At 39.7% G+C, this 15,483-nt stretch overlaps 3 protein-coding genes across 4 annotated transcripts in view; 2 read left to right on the plus strand and 1 right to left on the minus strand.

Annotated features, from left to right (window-relative positions):
* kif18a (kinesin family member 18A) overlaps nt 1–14,665 on the minus strand; it is a 34,042-nt gene extending 19,377 nt beyond the window's left edge. The window contains exons 1-9 of one of the 2 annotated variants that reach the window (XM_074615613.1): nt 14,505–14,665; nt 12,601–12,946; nt 9,564–9,721; nt 8,611–8,715; nt 7,155–7,265; nt 6,661–6,858; nt 2,470–2,646; nt 2,268–2,342; nt 2,062–2,159 (exon numbers count right to left, since the gene is read on the minus strand). In XM_074615613.1, coding sequence (XP_074471714.1) covers nt 2,062–2,159; nt 2,268–2,342; nt 2,470–2,646; nt 6,661–6,858; nt 7,155–7,265; nt 8,611–8,715; nt 9,564–9,721; nt 12,601–12,916 — 1,238 coding nt within the window. In that variant the 5' untranslated portion in view covers nt 12,917–12,946; nt 14,505–14,665. The remainder of the gene's footprint in view (nt 1–2,061; nt 2,160–2,267; nt 2,343–2,469; nt 2,647–6,660; nt 6,859–7,154; nt 7,266–8,610; nt 8,716–9,563; nt 9,722–12,600; nt 12,947–14,504) is intronic. The other variant, XM_074615605.1, reaches the window with a different exon arrangement.
* Nucleotides 1–15,483, plus strand: part of slc22a31 (solute carrier family 22 member 31) — a 284,522-nt gene that overhangs the window by 254,925 nt on the left and 14,114 nt on the right. The gene's annotated exons all lie outside the window — the stretch shown is intronic.
* The window catches only part of mettl15 (methyltransferase 15, mitochondrial 12S rRNA N4-cytidine), a 51,971-nt gene continuing 51,154 nt past the window's right edge, over nt 14,667–15,483 (plus strand). The window contains exon 1 of the mRNA XM_074615746.1: nt 14,667–14,816. The gene's annotated coding sequence lies outside the window, so the exon portion shown is untranslated. The remainder of the gene's footprint in view (nt 14,817–15,483) is intronic.

A 15,483-nucleotide genomic window follows, 5' to 3' on the forward strand; every position in this document is an offset into this window, starting at 1 on the left:
AGCACCACACACAAGTTGAAAATTAAAAAATATCAGGTCAACTAGGCACGCTGTGAACTGATCTAGACAGGGTAGGTGAACTGATCAAGGCTTTTATCAGCAATTTAGCAGAAGTGGCATTGGAACATCAATTCTGACAGTTTGTTTCCAGTACACTCTGGGTAGGTCAGCTGTCAAAAACACCACTAATGCATTGTGCTGTGAGTGCGTGCGCATGGCAGCACAAACAAATAAATAAACAGCAGCTGGCATTTTCAACTAATGATATCCACACTGTGAGTTACCGATCAAAGCGCGCAGAACTGCTTTGGGTTTAAAAAAAAGAAGTTGCTTTGCTTCTATTTTAGCAACGTTTTTCTGGTGCACAACACCTTGAGAGTGCTGCTCCTGGTTGAAAACTACATTCGTACTTTGGGATTTTGTTAAGAAAAGTAAAGGGTGAAGACAGGCTATCCAGACACCAAAAGAAGGATAGTAGTGGCAGGGTGACAGGGGCTACTATGAGAGGGAACTGTGTTGTACAATACAGTCTTCTCAGTCAGAGCCACACACTACTGGGACAGTCTTGCAACTGAATTAAGAGAGAGCATTAATAACCATTTTCTTAATTGCCAAAACCTTGAAACGTAAACTTAAGATATAGCCTAAAGCAAACCAAAACTGTACTTTATTGTGTTGTATTATATTACATTGCTTACTGAAGCATTATATTGATAACGGACAATAATTTGTAATAACCTGTCCAGGGACTACAGATGAAAATTAGCTCATGAGCTAACTCTGGCACAGAGGTAGAAACTGAAATGGTAATTAATGTGCACTATCCCTGGTAAATACATAAATAAATAGATCGATAAAAGCTATCTTGTGTGCACAAGATAACAAATAATAATAAAAATATCACCTTTTGGGACTCCATGGAAGTCAAATATCTTTAGTTCTAGTTCATAAGTGAGGTGAAGACTGAACATGAGACTGGTGGATTGGTACGTTATAGGAAGTAACACAGGTGTTGCACCAGACTTGCACTGACAGAAAGAATGAGATCATGAATACAAAGGGCCAAAATGAGTTTACTTCACAGGGTACTTGGGCCCCTTGGGGACAGGGTGAGGGGTTCAGACATCCAGAAGGAGATTTGAGTAGAACCGCTGCTCCTTTACATTTAAAGGAGCCAATTGAGGTGATTGGAGTGTCTGATTAGTGACATCTCCCTGTGGAGGTATTTCAGGTACGTCCAGCTGAGAGGAGACCCAGAGGCAGACCTGGAGCACACTGGAGGGAGTGTATATCCCATTTGGCCTGGGAATGCCTTGGGAAACCCTTTGGAAGAGTTGGAGAAAGTGGGCAGGGAGAGGAGCTTCTACTTCTTCCAACTAAAGGCTACTCTGCCTAGTCTGGCTTTAGCTTTAAAAAAATCTAGCCCATGACGGGAGACTTTGGCGAATCACAGGTCATTTCAGAGAGAGTGCTCTGATTGGCTGTGCTCCGGCTGGTGGGCGGTGCTTGGTATTTCCTCAATAAATCTCAACATGGCTGCCGGGTCACAAACGTTCTCATTTTACAGCTAAACAGTACACTACAAGATGTTTCTGAAAACATTTGAGTTGAGAAATAGGCATTACAGTAACAGAATGTTGATTCATATTTGATCAGTGCTGCCTAGTTTGACCGTCTGTGAAATCCTGCAGATGCCATTAGGAGCACCGGAGGACACAGAGGCACATGGTTTTTTAAAGATTACCTGTCTCATGCACTACTGTCAGGATATAGTGACCGTCTTATAAAAATAACCTTTTTTAATCATATTTGCTCCATTTCCATCATCTGCAGCTTTAATTGGTTTGAGTGATTTTTTAAAGTAATGAAAATAATCGTTAGTTGCAGCCCTACTGTACAATACATTGGCAAATGCAGGCTACGTGTCGTGCTCTTTCTGCCTGCAATCAGTGTCTGTATTCCAATTAAAATGTTTACAATAAAATAATTTATGACACATAAAGAAACAACCCCTGATATGTCTCAGTTTACACTCTGAATCACACTTATGTACATGCTTACCTTTTAAACTCTGCTTGTTTCTCGGAAGAGATCGTGTTAGAAGCCCCGGGCACCAGGTTCTTCTCATATTCTTTTAGTTTCTTCTCCAAATCTAGTATCTTTAGAAATGCCACAGAACATTGAAATAGCAGTCAGAAATAAACCACTAATCATGGAAGTTTTTTTTTTTTTTTTAAATGAGCATGGTAGTGTTGGTTGTTTCATACCTCTTTCCGTTGCTTCTCACATATCACTGCATACTGGCCAACGTGACTGTCCAGGCTTACAACATTACTCTTCAGCTGATGATTAAGGGTAGAGAGAAAAATTTAATGATTTTAAAGAAATTCATACATCTATACTCCAAGAATCACATCCATTATATAACAATTAACAATTATGAAACAATGTGATAACTTTAATACTAACCGAGGACTTAATTTCCTTGGTCCTGTTGGCATACTTCAGTGTGTTGTGGGTGTCATCGTACATCTTGGATGAGGGGCTAACATTGGCAATCATAACCGTCCAGCAGTTGCCCCCCAAGGAGTCTTTAAGTAGCCGCGTCAGCTTGCTGTCCCTGTATGGTATAAACGATTTTTTCCTCTGAAACCAATGAGAAAAGATAATATTAGCCCAAGAATTAATATCATTTTCGATGTTTGGGTTCACTTAAAGTGTACACAAACAAGCAGCTCAGAAAATCTGAAAATTTCTTGTGGTTCCATTGAGTTTTCCTCGAAAATACATCAAATGAAAGTTTGAAATAAACAAATACAGAATCCGGGTGTTCAATACTTCTGTCAGACATGACACAAATCAAAATTAAAAGAAAGAAACAGTGTGTTATTGGTGTGGTATGCAGAACAGCACAAAATGTGAGGTATGCCTTAATATGTTTTTTCCATCTGGACAAACTCCACAAGAGGAGCTTAGTCATATTACACTATGTGGTGGGGACCGATAAAATGCCGGTAACAAAATTCAGTGTGGAGTGTTCATTTTTGAGTGAAAACAGGGACCAGCCATCCACAAAACTGATCTGTGAACGCAGCTCAGTCTGTAATAATGGCATTAGATAGACTACAGCTGCTTAGGTGAGTCACAATCTCGTGGGCATTGGGATTGCAGAAAGTCACATTAAAGTTTCGTTACAAAGGAGTGTAAAATGAGCTCTTCTGGGGTTAGCAGCTGTGCCTGCACTTCTCCCTGGAAAAATCCAATCCCTAAGCCTACATCTGGATTCAAAGACCTTAGTTATAGTTCATGTCAGGTCCAGGGAGTTTCAGGATAGACGTGCCAATTTGGAAAGTCTCCTTTTTAATAAGAGCAGACATTCAAACTTATTCTTTCAGCGAAGTCGATATCTAAAAGTAAACTCAAGTTTTTGCCTTGACTCCATTAGTTTGGTCCGACTATCACAGATTCAATGTAAAATGACCCCCTGCAATTTACAGGTGAATGGAGGGACCTGCACTGGTGTGAATGGGAGGTGTGAAGCGGCCGCGGAAAACAAGAGCTGGCTTCAAAAGGAACCCAGTGCCATATTAGCCCCTTTCACACAGCCTGTTCAAGGCGGGAATGTTATTCTGCCTTGCCGTTTTGTATAACAGGTACAGACACAGAATGGGCTGTTACGCCCGTTAAGCCGGCAGCGGAGGTAGTCACAGAGCCGAATCTGTGTAAAAGGGACAGCCAAACTACACACACACAACTTTTGCTCCCGGAATGCCGGCGTGCTATCTAAAATCACACACTGAAAAGGCATTATGCCGCCGTTGTTTGGTTCAGTGTAAAAAAAAAAAAAAAAAAAAGCCAGCGTAATGGTGGATCTTCTTTACTTCTTTATGGCGGAATCTCTGTGTGAAAGGGCTATGTCTAATTATGTGGTACTCTGTTCTTTCAACTTTTAGTGTTGTCAAAAATAGTGAAGTATCGATACATATCAATACTGACATTTGAAACAGTTTCAGTACTCATTTTCTGCAGTATCGATATATGGGTACCAGCTGTGCTTTTTGCTCTCTTCTCTGCGACAGCAAGTTGAAAAACACTCTGCTATATATTTTTTAATAAAAATCTAAAATGTTATGCCCCAATTTTTATCAATTTCCCCTGTGGTATTGAAGATCGATATTTTTCAAGGTATTGTATCGAAGTTAGAAATTCCAGTATCGTAACAGCACTATCATCTTCTACTCTCCATGATCGCTTACAGTTTGTTATAATAGCAGACCACACAATACAAAATTCAAGTTCCAATGCATTTTCTGACAACTGCATGATCATAAAATAGTCATTTGAACACAGGTTGTAAGTGCTACTTGTTCACCAAGGATAACAGTAATTCCAGGGCTGGATTTCGGTTTTATTACTTAAATACAATCTGTTGCCACTTCCAATCTCTCAGATTGCTCAGAGAGTTTGCTTCCTAACTATGCTGCAAGAAACATGATGTCCTAAAATGTTGAGAACCACACATCAGTATTTTCAAAAAAGCTCAGCTTTCACTGTCCGCACCATTAAGCAAGATTGGCACAATCAAATATATCCGCTTTGGACAACATTTTCAGAAAGCCCCTTTTTTGTGGGTGGGAAACACTGGCCTTGTGTGGATGGAAGGCCAAACTGGAGAGAAAGGATGCTGCGTCAAATGCATCTCCATTGGTTTGGACATCGCCTAAGGCAAACAACTTACAACAAAAACCTCTGTGCAGCATAGCATGAAGATGACACACTGAACAGCCCGAACAGAAGTAGCAGACATTCTTCTTCACTCAAACGAATGGCATGTCAGCCCAGACACAAGTGGGGACATTCTTTCCTGTAAACAATGGCCACAACATGAATTCCTTGTCTGCCAACAGTAAACACTGCAGCGCCAATAACCATGAGGATAGGGTGGGGAAGGAGTGGGGACTTGCGGTGGGCGTTGCAGGTTGAGCTATGAGTATCATGACTGCAACACTCAAGAATGGCGAGCAGGGTATGATACTAACTGGACACGGCTTTAACGCAAGAATTAAATAACCTGTTGAAGGAGGATCACATTTCAACATGGCCGTGGTATATTTGCACAGCACTTCCTAAATGCATGTGGCCTGCTTGCGCCTCGTCCCTCGAGACTGGTGTGTAAAATGAGAAGACTGCTTGACAGGTTAATGTATGCAACTGGAATGAAATAATACCCAAATACTCAGTTGACTCTCCACTTCCCAGGCTCTCTGTTTCATATGGAGGCTAGTGCTTAACTTCATACACCTATAACCATAATAATCTTAAAATGAAGCAAAATTTCCCTATGCACTGAGGATTTAGGGACCAAAAACAAGCACAAAAACAATACTAAATACAAAACATGGTGAGATAAAACTCTGCACATTCACTGTATCTGTTCACTGTCTGGACAAATCTACATGTAATACATTTTTAAATGTGTTGTGACTGTGACATTCTTTGTCAGATCATCTGTAAACATGGAATTATGGTGGTATCATGGTACATCTGTAGTTGGTATTAGAGTGAATAGCTAGTAATGCCACATCCAAACAAAATAATATATCAATACAGACTACTCCGTTGTTTCTAAATTATATATCTGCAAACAGACTGTATCTTGTGTTTTGTCTCTTTTGAAGTTTGGCTAGTTATGAATTAGTTCAATGTTTGTGTGTATTTTATTACGTTTATTGGTTCAAACTGTTGAATCTTGCTTGATTTGACCTTATTTGTAAAGCATGTGTAATATTATTTCAAATATTTCTAAATAAATCATTGTTCTAACTTTTGGTAAGCAGTGAATCACAAAGTATCATTTCATTTGTTAGCAAGCTAACCAAACACTTTGTTCAGTTTCTACAGATCTGACAGATGCTGCTGTGCGCAGCTGTCTTCGATAACCAGTGAGGTGTCTTCTGTGCATTCAAAAGCAACACCAGGCACACAACACTGTTTGAATGTTAACTCTTTTGTGAACAGATCGCTAATCTTAACTTCCAGCTGTCATTAAGGCATCTGACAGACGGCTCCCAGCAAAATGTGAAACATTGTTAAATGTTTAAAGGGAGACCACATTTTCCAATTCTCTTTTTCCCTGATTTCCCCATTACTAGAAAACGAGTCCACATGTTGTTTTCCAGGGTCCCAAAACAATTAAAGATTTCTAGGAACGAGTGGGCACCCTGCTACTGGGGCATAATGATCTTGGAAAATCTAAGATATTGACGTACCGCCCTTGACTATTATATGACCGGAGCATTCATAAGCCTAATGCTAAAATTAAATGGATACAAACACCATTCATAACAATAAGAATGAATTTAACTAATCCGGTTAAATTTCATTATGGATCTTTTTTTCTTACTTTATTTCCCTTATTTTGCATGATGAGGCCACTTAAATGCTTGGAAAAATAATAAAAGTGCAGCTTGTCCAAGCAGTGCACCACCTTTATGCTGTTTTGAACACTGCTATGTTTATCTAAAAAGTAATCTGTATCTGCGATTTAGCTAATACAAATAAAAAGTGCTCCTTTGTGTGGTTGTTGTGACAGTATTTTTTTGAAACACTCTGTATGTTATCCACAGTATATACAGTATATGTAGGGTAACATAAACTCACCTTTGGGTCAGCAAGAGCATTGATAACGTTTCCTAGGGCGAGGAGTGAGCGATTGATGTTAGCACCTTCCCGCAAACGTGCCCCTTTGGCGTTGGAGGCGCTGGCTCTCTCTGAGCCTGCCAGATCAATCAGGCTCATTTTGGCAACGTAGACGTTAGGATTGAGGCTGGCAGTTTTGTCCTGCTGTCTTAAATATATCTGAAGAAGAGAATACAAAACTGTCAGTTCAAGACTATCAAGAAGCGAACGGTGATGCACTGTCAGATGTTTGTAGTGAAACAAGATACTTCAAATACTTGTCATCTTACAAACTGAAGATATTAGTAACTGCCCACTTGAAATTGGGGAGTGGGCTTGCAGCTTGCAGTAAAGCTTTCATATTTATGTGTATTCTTTTGTTAATTATTGTCTTTTTATGTTCTTATTTCTACGTTATGACATCATGCTAGAGCCTAATTGTGCCTTGGGATTTCGATAACACTGGATTGAAATACCTGAAATACAGCATGGGACCGGGAAGAGGTGGCATTCATGTCAGTGGGGTGCTGTGTCCTGTTGCGATTGCCAGTATCCAAAGCCTGAAGAATGTGCTCTGCAGATTTGGACTGTATAGACAAAAAAAAGACAATGTCATAGATGGTGTGTGACCCAGGAAAAGGCCCTATTTGGAACCACCGCAGTGTACTTGCACACCACAGCAACAGAACAGTTAAGATGCTCAACGTGAAATAGTTTGTATACGTAACCCAGTTTTATAGAATAATGTTTAGACAGTATTTAATGAAAACAAATATCTTTATTTATTGGCAGAATCGATAATCTTCTATGTTACAAAGTTTAAAGTTTGGGTAAAGCAAAAATAAATATGTCTTCAGAACTTCTCACACCAGAAAAATTTATATAAAATTAGGTTTCCAAATCATGAAAAAATAAGTAGTATTCCCTGCTCTGAAACGCTGGGGGGTGCGTGTCCGCTGAAGGCTCTGAAACCACGCCCAATTGCGGGTGAGGGTTAATACATATGTACAGTTACAGTATATACACAACACTTCTTGTTGGCCATCCCACTGCTGTGCACTACTTTTGCAGAATGTTAATGTGCATGCTCTGCCTATAGAGCATGTGCACCAGAGACTTCCGCTGGCCGAGCCAGCTAACTTCCGATTTGGCCCCATGCTAACTTTAATGGGGATAAAATAATTAAATCGTGCGGCTCTTTTAGACTCTCCAAATGTTGTCGGACAGAATTGATAAAATTGTGGCAGTGACACCAGTTATTTCATGGGTGGCTGTGACGCTCCAATTAATTTATCCACTGTTTTACAGCCGCAACAGTAGCGTCAGAGTTCGCTACGGCGGAACCAATGACGTAAGCACAAGTTTAACTAACTGTGAGAGGGCTGGTGAGAGACAGACGGGGCTGGACAGCCGGGAAAAAACATTATGGATTTCTTGACGGCCCACTGGGATTTGTCCCGGTATGCCAGATGGCCGGTACACCACTGCTAGCAAAATGTAGGCTGTGGCTAGTAAGTCTTGTAACTGGCAACTGAGTGGGAGAACCACTGATGCTATGTGCTCTAGATTTTATATAATGTTAGGGGAGGGGTTATGCTAAGGATGGCTCCAGTGCGTCATCAAGCCATGATTTCAGGCGCGCCCAAAAACAGTTTAACGATCTAACTTCACAATCCAGTACTATATAGTTCACGGCCTTTTCAGCAATTGTTTTTATGTATGTATGAACATGTAAAATCTGTTTAGAAGCAAATCTCTGATTTTACTTTATTCGGACTTTAAGTTTCAATTCAAAACGTTTTCTTAAACACAACCTCCATTTATTAAGTTTAGAGGAAACTGCTAGAGAAAATTGTATACACTTGTCATAGTTAGAGGTGACTAGTTTGATCAGTTTTACTACCTGGGCTATCTCAAGTTGTTGCTACTGACCTTATGCAGTGTGAGGCCCTGAACAATCACTCCTTTAGAGCTGTCTTCTCTGACTGCAAGGGAGCCGCTATTAGCCAACAAGTCTCTGATCTGTTCATTGTAAACCTGTAAAACAAACAACAAATATAACTGCAAACAGCTGCAAATCCATCAAAACCATCCCAAGAGGTCAGTCAAGACAAAAATGTATGATTGGGTTAAAGGAATACTTCACCCACAAAATAAAAAATATACTCACTCTGTATTGCCTTGAATTCTAGAAGAATAGTCTCATTTATCCCGTGTATGCTCAGTACTTCCGAGTAGTGCGCATGCGCGAGACTGTTTTTGTGGAAGTGTTTGAAATAGTGTAAGGTTTTAGCATAAATGCATGTGTTTGGGAAGAAGTGAGAATACGACTATATAAATTAAGACTTGGAGTATACAGCACGAGTTGTGTGAGAGTTTGTGAACGGATGTTTTGCTCAATGGTGTAGTGCTTGTTGATAAGGTGGGTGGACTACTAGGTAGAGAGGGGTAGGTTACCAAGGAGTAAGTGGGTATACTCTCCTATATAGTCCAATAGCTTTTTGGCAGATAGGTGGGCATATTGTAAACTGACAGAAAAAGCAGTGGGTATACTCCGTATCCCGGCGTATATCCTCCCCTACACCACTGGTTTTGCTGTTGTTAAACACGGCCCCCATTTACTTCAAATCATCAAGACTTTTCTCCATTTTTTGATTCTTTGTTCACCGTGGAGGCATGGGATAAAATAAAAAAAAATACTTCAAGAATTCAAGGTAACATGGGGTAAGTAATTGGTACACAAATGGTCATTTTGTGGGTGAAGTATTCCTTTAAGGCACTTAAGGCATAGAATCACTTTGACAAAAAAATGAACAGGTTCTGCGCTAATACAGAGAACAAAAAGAACAAAACAAACAGAAAAAAATTAAAATTCAAATAATCACCTCAAGATATGAGAATGCAACAGCAAACTCTTTCTCCTCCTTGGCATCCTCCATGCGTTTGAACAGCTCTGTCATGGTGCGGTACATGACCCCAGGGTCATTTTCAGAGCCTAACATAGTATGTGTCTTGCCTGCTCCGGTAGCACCATAGGCAAACACTGCAATTTAGAGACATATTTCTTGCTTATCGCTACAACAATAGTAACGGCTACAACATCAAACTTACTTTGGATAGAGAATAACCACAAATCGTAATGTGAAAAATGGAAGCATCAAACATATTATATTGCAAAATGAAGGCCAGAAAAGCTGTGCTTATTGTGAAAAGGCTGGCTTAGGTGGAACCCCCCCCCCAAAAAAGAATAACAAATTATAAAAATGATGATGTTCTAATCAGCCTATATTTGAAAGTGGGCCTACAGTACGTAATAATATCACAACACCACCTAAATTACAAGCTTTAAACTCACACAATTGAACAAAAATACAATTGTAAAGTTGCTGGTCACATAGTACAATTCAATTAAGACAAGCTAGGTGGTAAACATTAGCATATTGCCACCAGCATACACTCAGTTGCCAGTTTATTAGGTATGCCTAGCTCAAACTAATGCAGTGTAATGCAGCAGTCCTGCAACAAATCCTACCTTCATGAGGGTTATAATGTTCAGTTTTTGTTGAAGCAGTTTTAGAGGTGTTGATTCAACTGTATGATCATTTTGGAAGCTGCAGTTTGTGGTGCTGTTGAATTGTATTGCCGTATACTGACAAGTGTTTCTGTTATTTTATCCACTTCATGAGGGTAGACTAAATAACAGAAACGCCTCACTGTACAATGCAATACAGTCCAACAGCACCGCAGACTACAATCACTACATCCAACAAAATGATGTCAAATTTTGACCTCTTCAACAAAAACTGAACAATATAATCTTCATGAAGGTAGGATTTATTGCAGGACTGCTGTATTAGACTGCATTAGTTGTAGCTAGGTGTATCTAATAAACGGTCAACTGAATGAATATTGTTCAGCAGGTTCAAGATTTTCAGCTGATTCAGGCGTCTTTCAATGGATCAATGATGACTCTCTGAAGCCAAATTTGTTTCGGGTCCTGTTTACAGCGGGCACCCTAGCTGTCAAAAATCCCCATTTGTGCTGATTTAAAACACTGGAACTGCACGGTGTTGTGAGCTAGTGACCAGCAAGTGAACCCTGGAGCAGACAAAGCATATTAACAGCAGCCAGCATTTTCAATTAATGATACGGCAGCATGAGTCAGCGAGCCATGTTGAGAAAAAATAAAGTAAAATAAACGCACGGCTCTAAAGCGGTGCCGGTGTCGCTCATAACTGCATTTGAACTTCAGTATTTGGTCATCCTGGGGATAAAGAGAAGCGGTCGAAAATCCAGAAAGTTTACTGCCAATGCATATTAGCTCACTTTATTACGTAGCCCCTGAAGGGTCACGGTGAGACTTTTTTCCTGAACTACTTTTGTCTTCCCTCGCAATACTTTTGCGTACCCTTGCTATAAGTTTTGCATTACTTTGCAATACGTTTTGCATCCCCTCTGATCCATAGAGGAAGACTGAACAGTATTAGTGTTGTCATGATACTGGAATTTCTAACTTCAATACAATACCTTAAAAAATATTGATATTCATTATTCATATTATACATTTTTTGATTTTTATTAAAAGATAAACGGTAGTGTGTGTGTCAACTTGCTGACGGAGGGAAAAGAGAGCAAAAAAGCGCAGCTGGTAGCCGTGTATCGATACTGCGAAAATGAGTATTGAAACCGTTTCAAATATTCAGTATCGATATGTATTGATACTTCCATATTCTTGACAACACTAAGCTGTATTATGAAATAGTATTATTTATTAGACCGCCCCTGGTTCTGACCACAGCGATAGTTGATACACCCTCAGCTGTAGCTGACTTAGGCTCACATCTGCATCAGTGCAGCTAAATATATAACTAACTAGCGGAGCTATGGAGCTAGTTAAAGCTGCAGTGGGTAGAATTAGCGCCAAGATGATTAAACAAAGTTATGCATGAGACAGGTAATCTGAAAAAAATCATGTGCCTCTGCCTGCCGTCTCTGGTCAAACTAGGCAGCACTGATCAAATATAAATCAATATTCTGTTACTGTAATGCCTATTTCTCACCTCAAATGTTGAGATCAGTTGAAGAAATACTAAGCACTGCCCACCATGTTTCTGAAAACATTTGAGATGAGAAATAGGCATTACAGTAACAGAATATTGATTAATATCTGATCAGCGCTGCCTAGTTTGACCATTTAATCAGAGTTCACAAGTGATTGACAGCTACCTCAGTTGAATGAACAGCCAATAGGAAAACTCTCTCTCTGAAATGACCTGTGATTGGCCAAAGTCTGATAGAAGCATCGCAGGTTCAAATCCTAAATCCTGTGACTACCATAGCCAGGCAGAGCAGCTGCAGTTGTGTTAACAGACAGTGGCTGTATACTGTCAGTACTCAGTCTCTAGAAGGGAGTAATGAGCAATAAATACATAATGTAAAGTGTCACATAATCTCTCCTTTCTGTAGTATCCTCACAGTGGTTCCCTAAACTTACAGTATAACTGGACTGGACCAACACACTAACTGTTCCTATGGATCAGCGGGAATGCAGAGATATTCCAAGGGAACGCAAAAACATTGTGAGGAAACCCCCAAAAAATCCCACAATGACCTTTCGGGGGTTCCTTACTTTATAAAATATTGAAACCATGAACGGTGAGGTGTGGTTCATGTTATATTATCTTGATGCAGTCATTCAGCTGTTAAATGTATTTAAATTGGTTTACTAATTTTAATGTAAGCTTACTCTACCCTTGGGGTATACAGTATACTGCAGCTGTATTCCTAGGGGAAAAAAAATTATAAATATGATTTAGATATCATGTTATGTGATTTTTGCACTATGGAGGATTCTTTTTACCATTTGGGGATGCCAACATGTCTGCAACTTCAACACACAGCATCTACATATTAATTTGTTACCTGTGCAGTTAAATCCATTCATCACTCCGTCCAACACTCCTTTAGTGGTGCTCTCAAAGATGTCATCTTGAGTAGAGTTCTCGCTGAAGACATGGTCAAAAACAAACTTCAGGTCTTTGTTAGCCCTCTTGTTGAGGTTTCTGTTTCGTACTCTTTGTGCCCCAAAACATGATATGTCCTCTTCCTTGGGGTCAAATATGAGCATGTGGTTATCAACAACCTGGACCACATTTCGACAGTTTTCACGCTTTTCATTCTCGCTGGTTGGCCTCACCCGAACAACCACCTTTACACGGCTGCACACATCACTTGCCATTGTGGTCCCTCTGCAGTGACTGAAGTGTTGCTGCAAAATAATAAACAAAGGGTCAAATACATTACAAATTGAAAACATCAGGGTCATTTTTAATGGTATGTTCAATAAATCACACAAATTGAGAAAGAAACTGGGGAAATGAACAGAACAGCAGGCGGTGGAACTTTGCCTTGTGCCAAATTGAGGATCTGAGGATAGAGGATGCTGTATGCCCTTTAAGGCAAATTTGTGATTTTGGGCTATATAAATAAAATTACTAACGTAAGTCACAACAAGTTTATTCAGCCTCCCTGGAATTTTTGTCTCAGCTTATCCCTGATGGCATTGCAGATAATAATTGATATGCTTGCTAATCAGAGTGAAGTCAAAATTTCATTGTTAAATGGTCACATATCCAGGCAAGCGAAATTTGCTTTTGGTACAGGTTGTGTAGGGCATGGTTTCAACATTTTATGTCAGTACAGGGTAAAATTACATTACTATAGGCCAGTTAAACCATGGATGTCCTGTATGAGGTCTGGGAGATGCATTTTAAAACAACAGCCCTGCAATAAATTATAATCTAAATTCAAAGTATTAACTTCACTAATGTCTTTAATGCAAACGATATTTCAGAAGTTGTTGCGGACTCAGTTTTGAAGCAAGTGTGAAGATACTGGCGTCATATAAAGAGAAAACCTAAGGAATCCAATGGTACCAACCATGTCATACTAGCTTGGCCATTTTCAAAGGGGTCCCTTGACCTGAAAATGGGTTCTATGGGTACCCATGAAGTCTCCCCTTCACAGACATGCCCACTTTATGATAATCACATGCAGTTTGGGGCAAGTCATAGTCAAGTCAGCACACTGACAGCTGTTGTTGCCTGTTGGGTTTGAGTTTGCCATATTATAATTTGAGCATATTTTTATATTGTAGACCACTTACACACCAAAAACTGACAATAACTTCACTTTACTGTACACTGACTGTGCAATACCATTATCATTATTACTACTCAGGTGGAATTTCATTTCATTCTCACTGTGCAATATCATTTTCCACTTGTGCAATTTTGTTAATAGTCTGTTAATTGTCAATACTATATATACTGCTCCTTTTATTTAAGATGATGCATCTTGTTCTTTGCACTAACCCCTTTGCTGCTGTACACTGCAAATGTCCCCACTGCGGGACTAATAAAGGAATATCTTATCTTATCTTATTTAGTCCATCCTCATTTATATAAATAAATATAATAAAACATCTAAACCAGGTGTACCTAATGAAAGGGCAACTAAGTGCATACAAGTGATAGTAGCTAGGTGGCAGTTTATCTCTTAACGTCACATTGACTTAATAACGACATCATAACATTACATGTCAAACTTGCCTAGTACGTTAACTACTCTATTGTCAGAAAAAGACACCGTACAAGAAACGAGATGGTGTTTTAACTTATAAAAGTGCGACTTAACATGTTAGTATACATATTTGAATACAAAGCAGCAACGTTAAGTTGGCAGGAGTTAGCTACAACAGCTAGCAACAGCTAGCATTAGCTAGCACAACGTCCAACGGTTCGTTAGCGTGTGTGTTTATGGCTTACCTTCAGTAACGATTTTCTTTCATTTCACGCAACCTACAGTAACGTTTTCTGATGCGACACAAGTAGTTCGTATTGTAAACAGTAAAAGTCGCTAGTGAAGCGTAGAGGTAGAGAGATAGCGGATCATAGGCAGATAGCCGGTGGTCATAGCTAGCACCACGAAGCGCCAATATTTTGAAAAAGCAGCCCTCTTCTTCTGTCGCAGCTGATTGGACGAGAGGCGCCGGTCAGTGGGCGGTACCATGGTGACCATGGTGACGCGCCGGACATGCTGCTGCTGCTGAAGGTGGAGCTCATCTCTGGTACACTACGGTAAGAAAGCTTACTGTTAAACCTCCAGAGGTGTACACACGTTTCTCTCCGTCACAGCCCACCTTAGCTTAACATGTTTAAATGTAACTTGAGTGTCCTTATGCCTAGCTATTCGTGAATTCGTTCCACAGTTCGTGTAAGTTATCCAACATGGTAGCATAGCAACAATATCTATTGCAAGCCCAGCCACTGCTGCTATAATAACGTTAAAGCTACTACACACACGTGATAAAGAGCAACCTATGGGTTACTAAACGTTGCATAACACTTCTTTTCCATCCCCAAGATATAGCTACGCCAAACACACCTTTAATCATGTTGTTAAGTGTGAGCATGTGTAAGGTTAGCTCTGGTGTTTTTAGCAAGATAGCTAGCTAACCTGCTTCACACCAAAGCTGTGATTTTTGTGTGTGGTAAAACAAAAATCCCCATAATACTACACAGAAATAAGTACATCAGTAATATGTAAATCATCAATGAAAAATACTCCTAGTTTTTAACAGGGACTGGTTGTTTATAGACTTATATGTCATGAGAAAGCGGTACTATTAAAGGTCCCATATCGTGCTCATTTTCAGGTTCACACTTGTATTTTGTGTTTCTACTAGAACATGTTTACATGCTGTAATGTTAAAAAAAACACGTTATTTCCCTCATACTGTCAGCC

This window comes from Sebastes fasciatus, chromosome 2, assembly GCF_043250625.1.
Source record: "Sebastes fasciatus isolate fSebFas1 chromosome 2, fSebFas1.pri, whole genome shotgun sequence".
NCBI lineage: Eukaryota > Metazoa > Chordata > Actinopteri > Perciformes > Sebastidae > Sebastes > Sebastes fasciatus.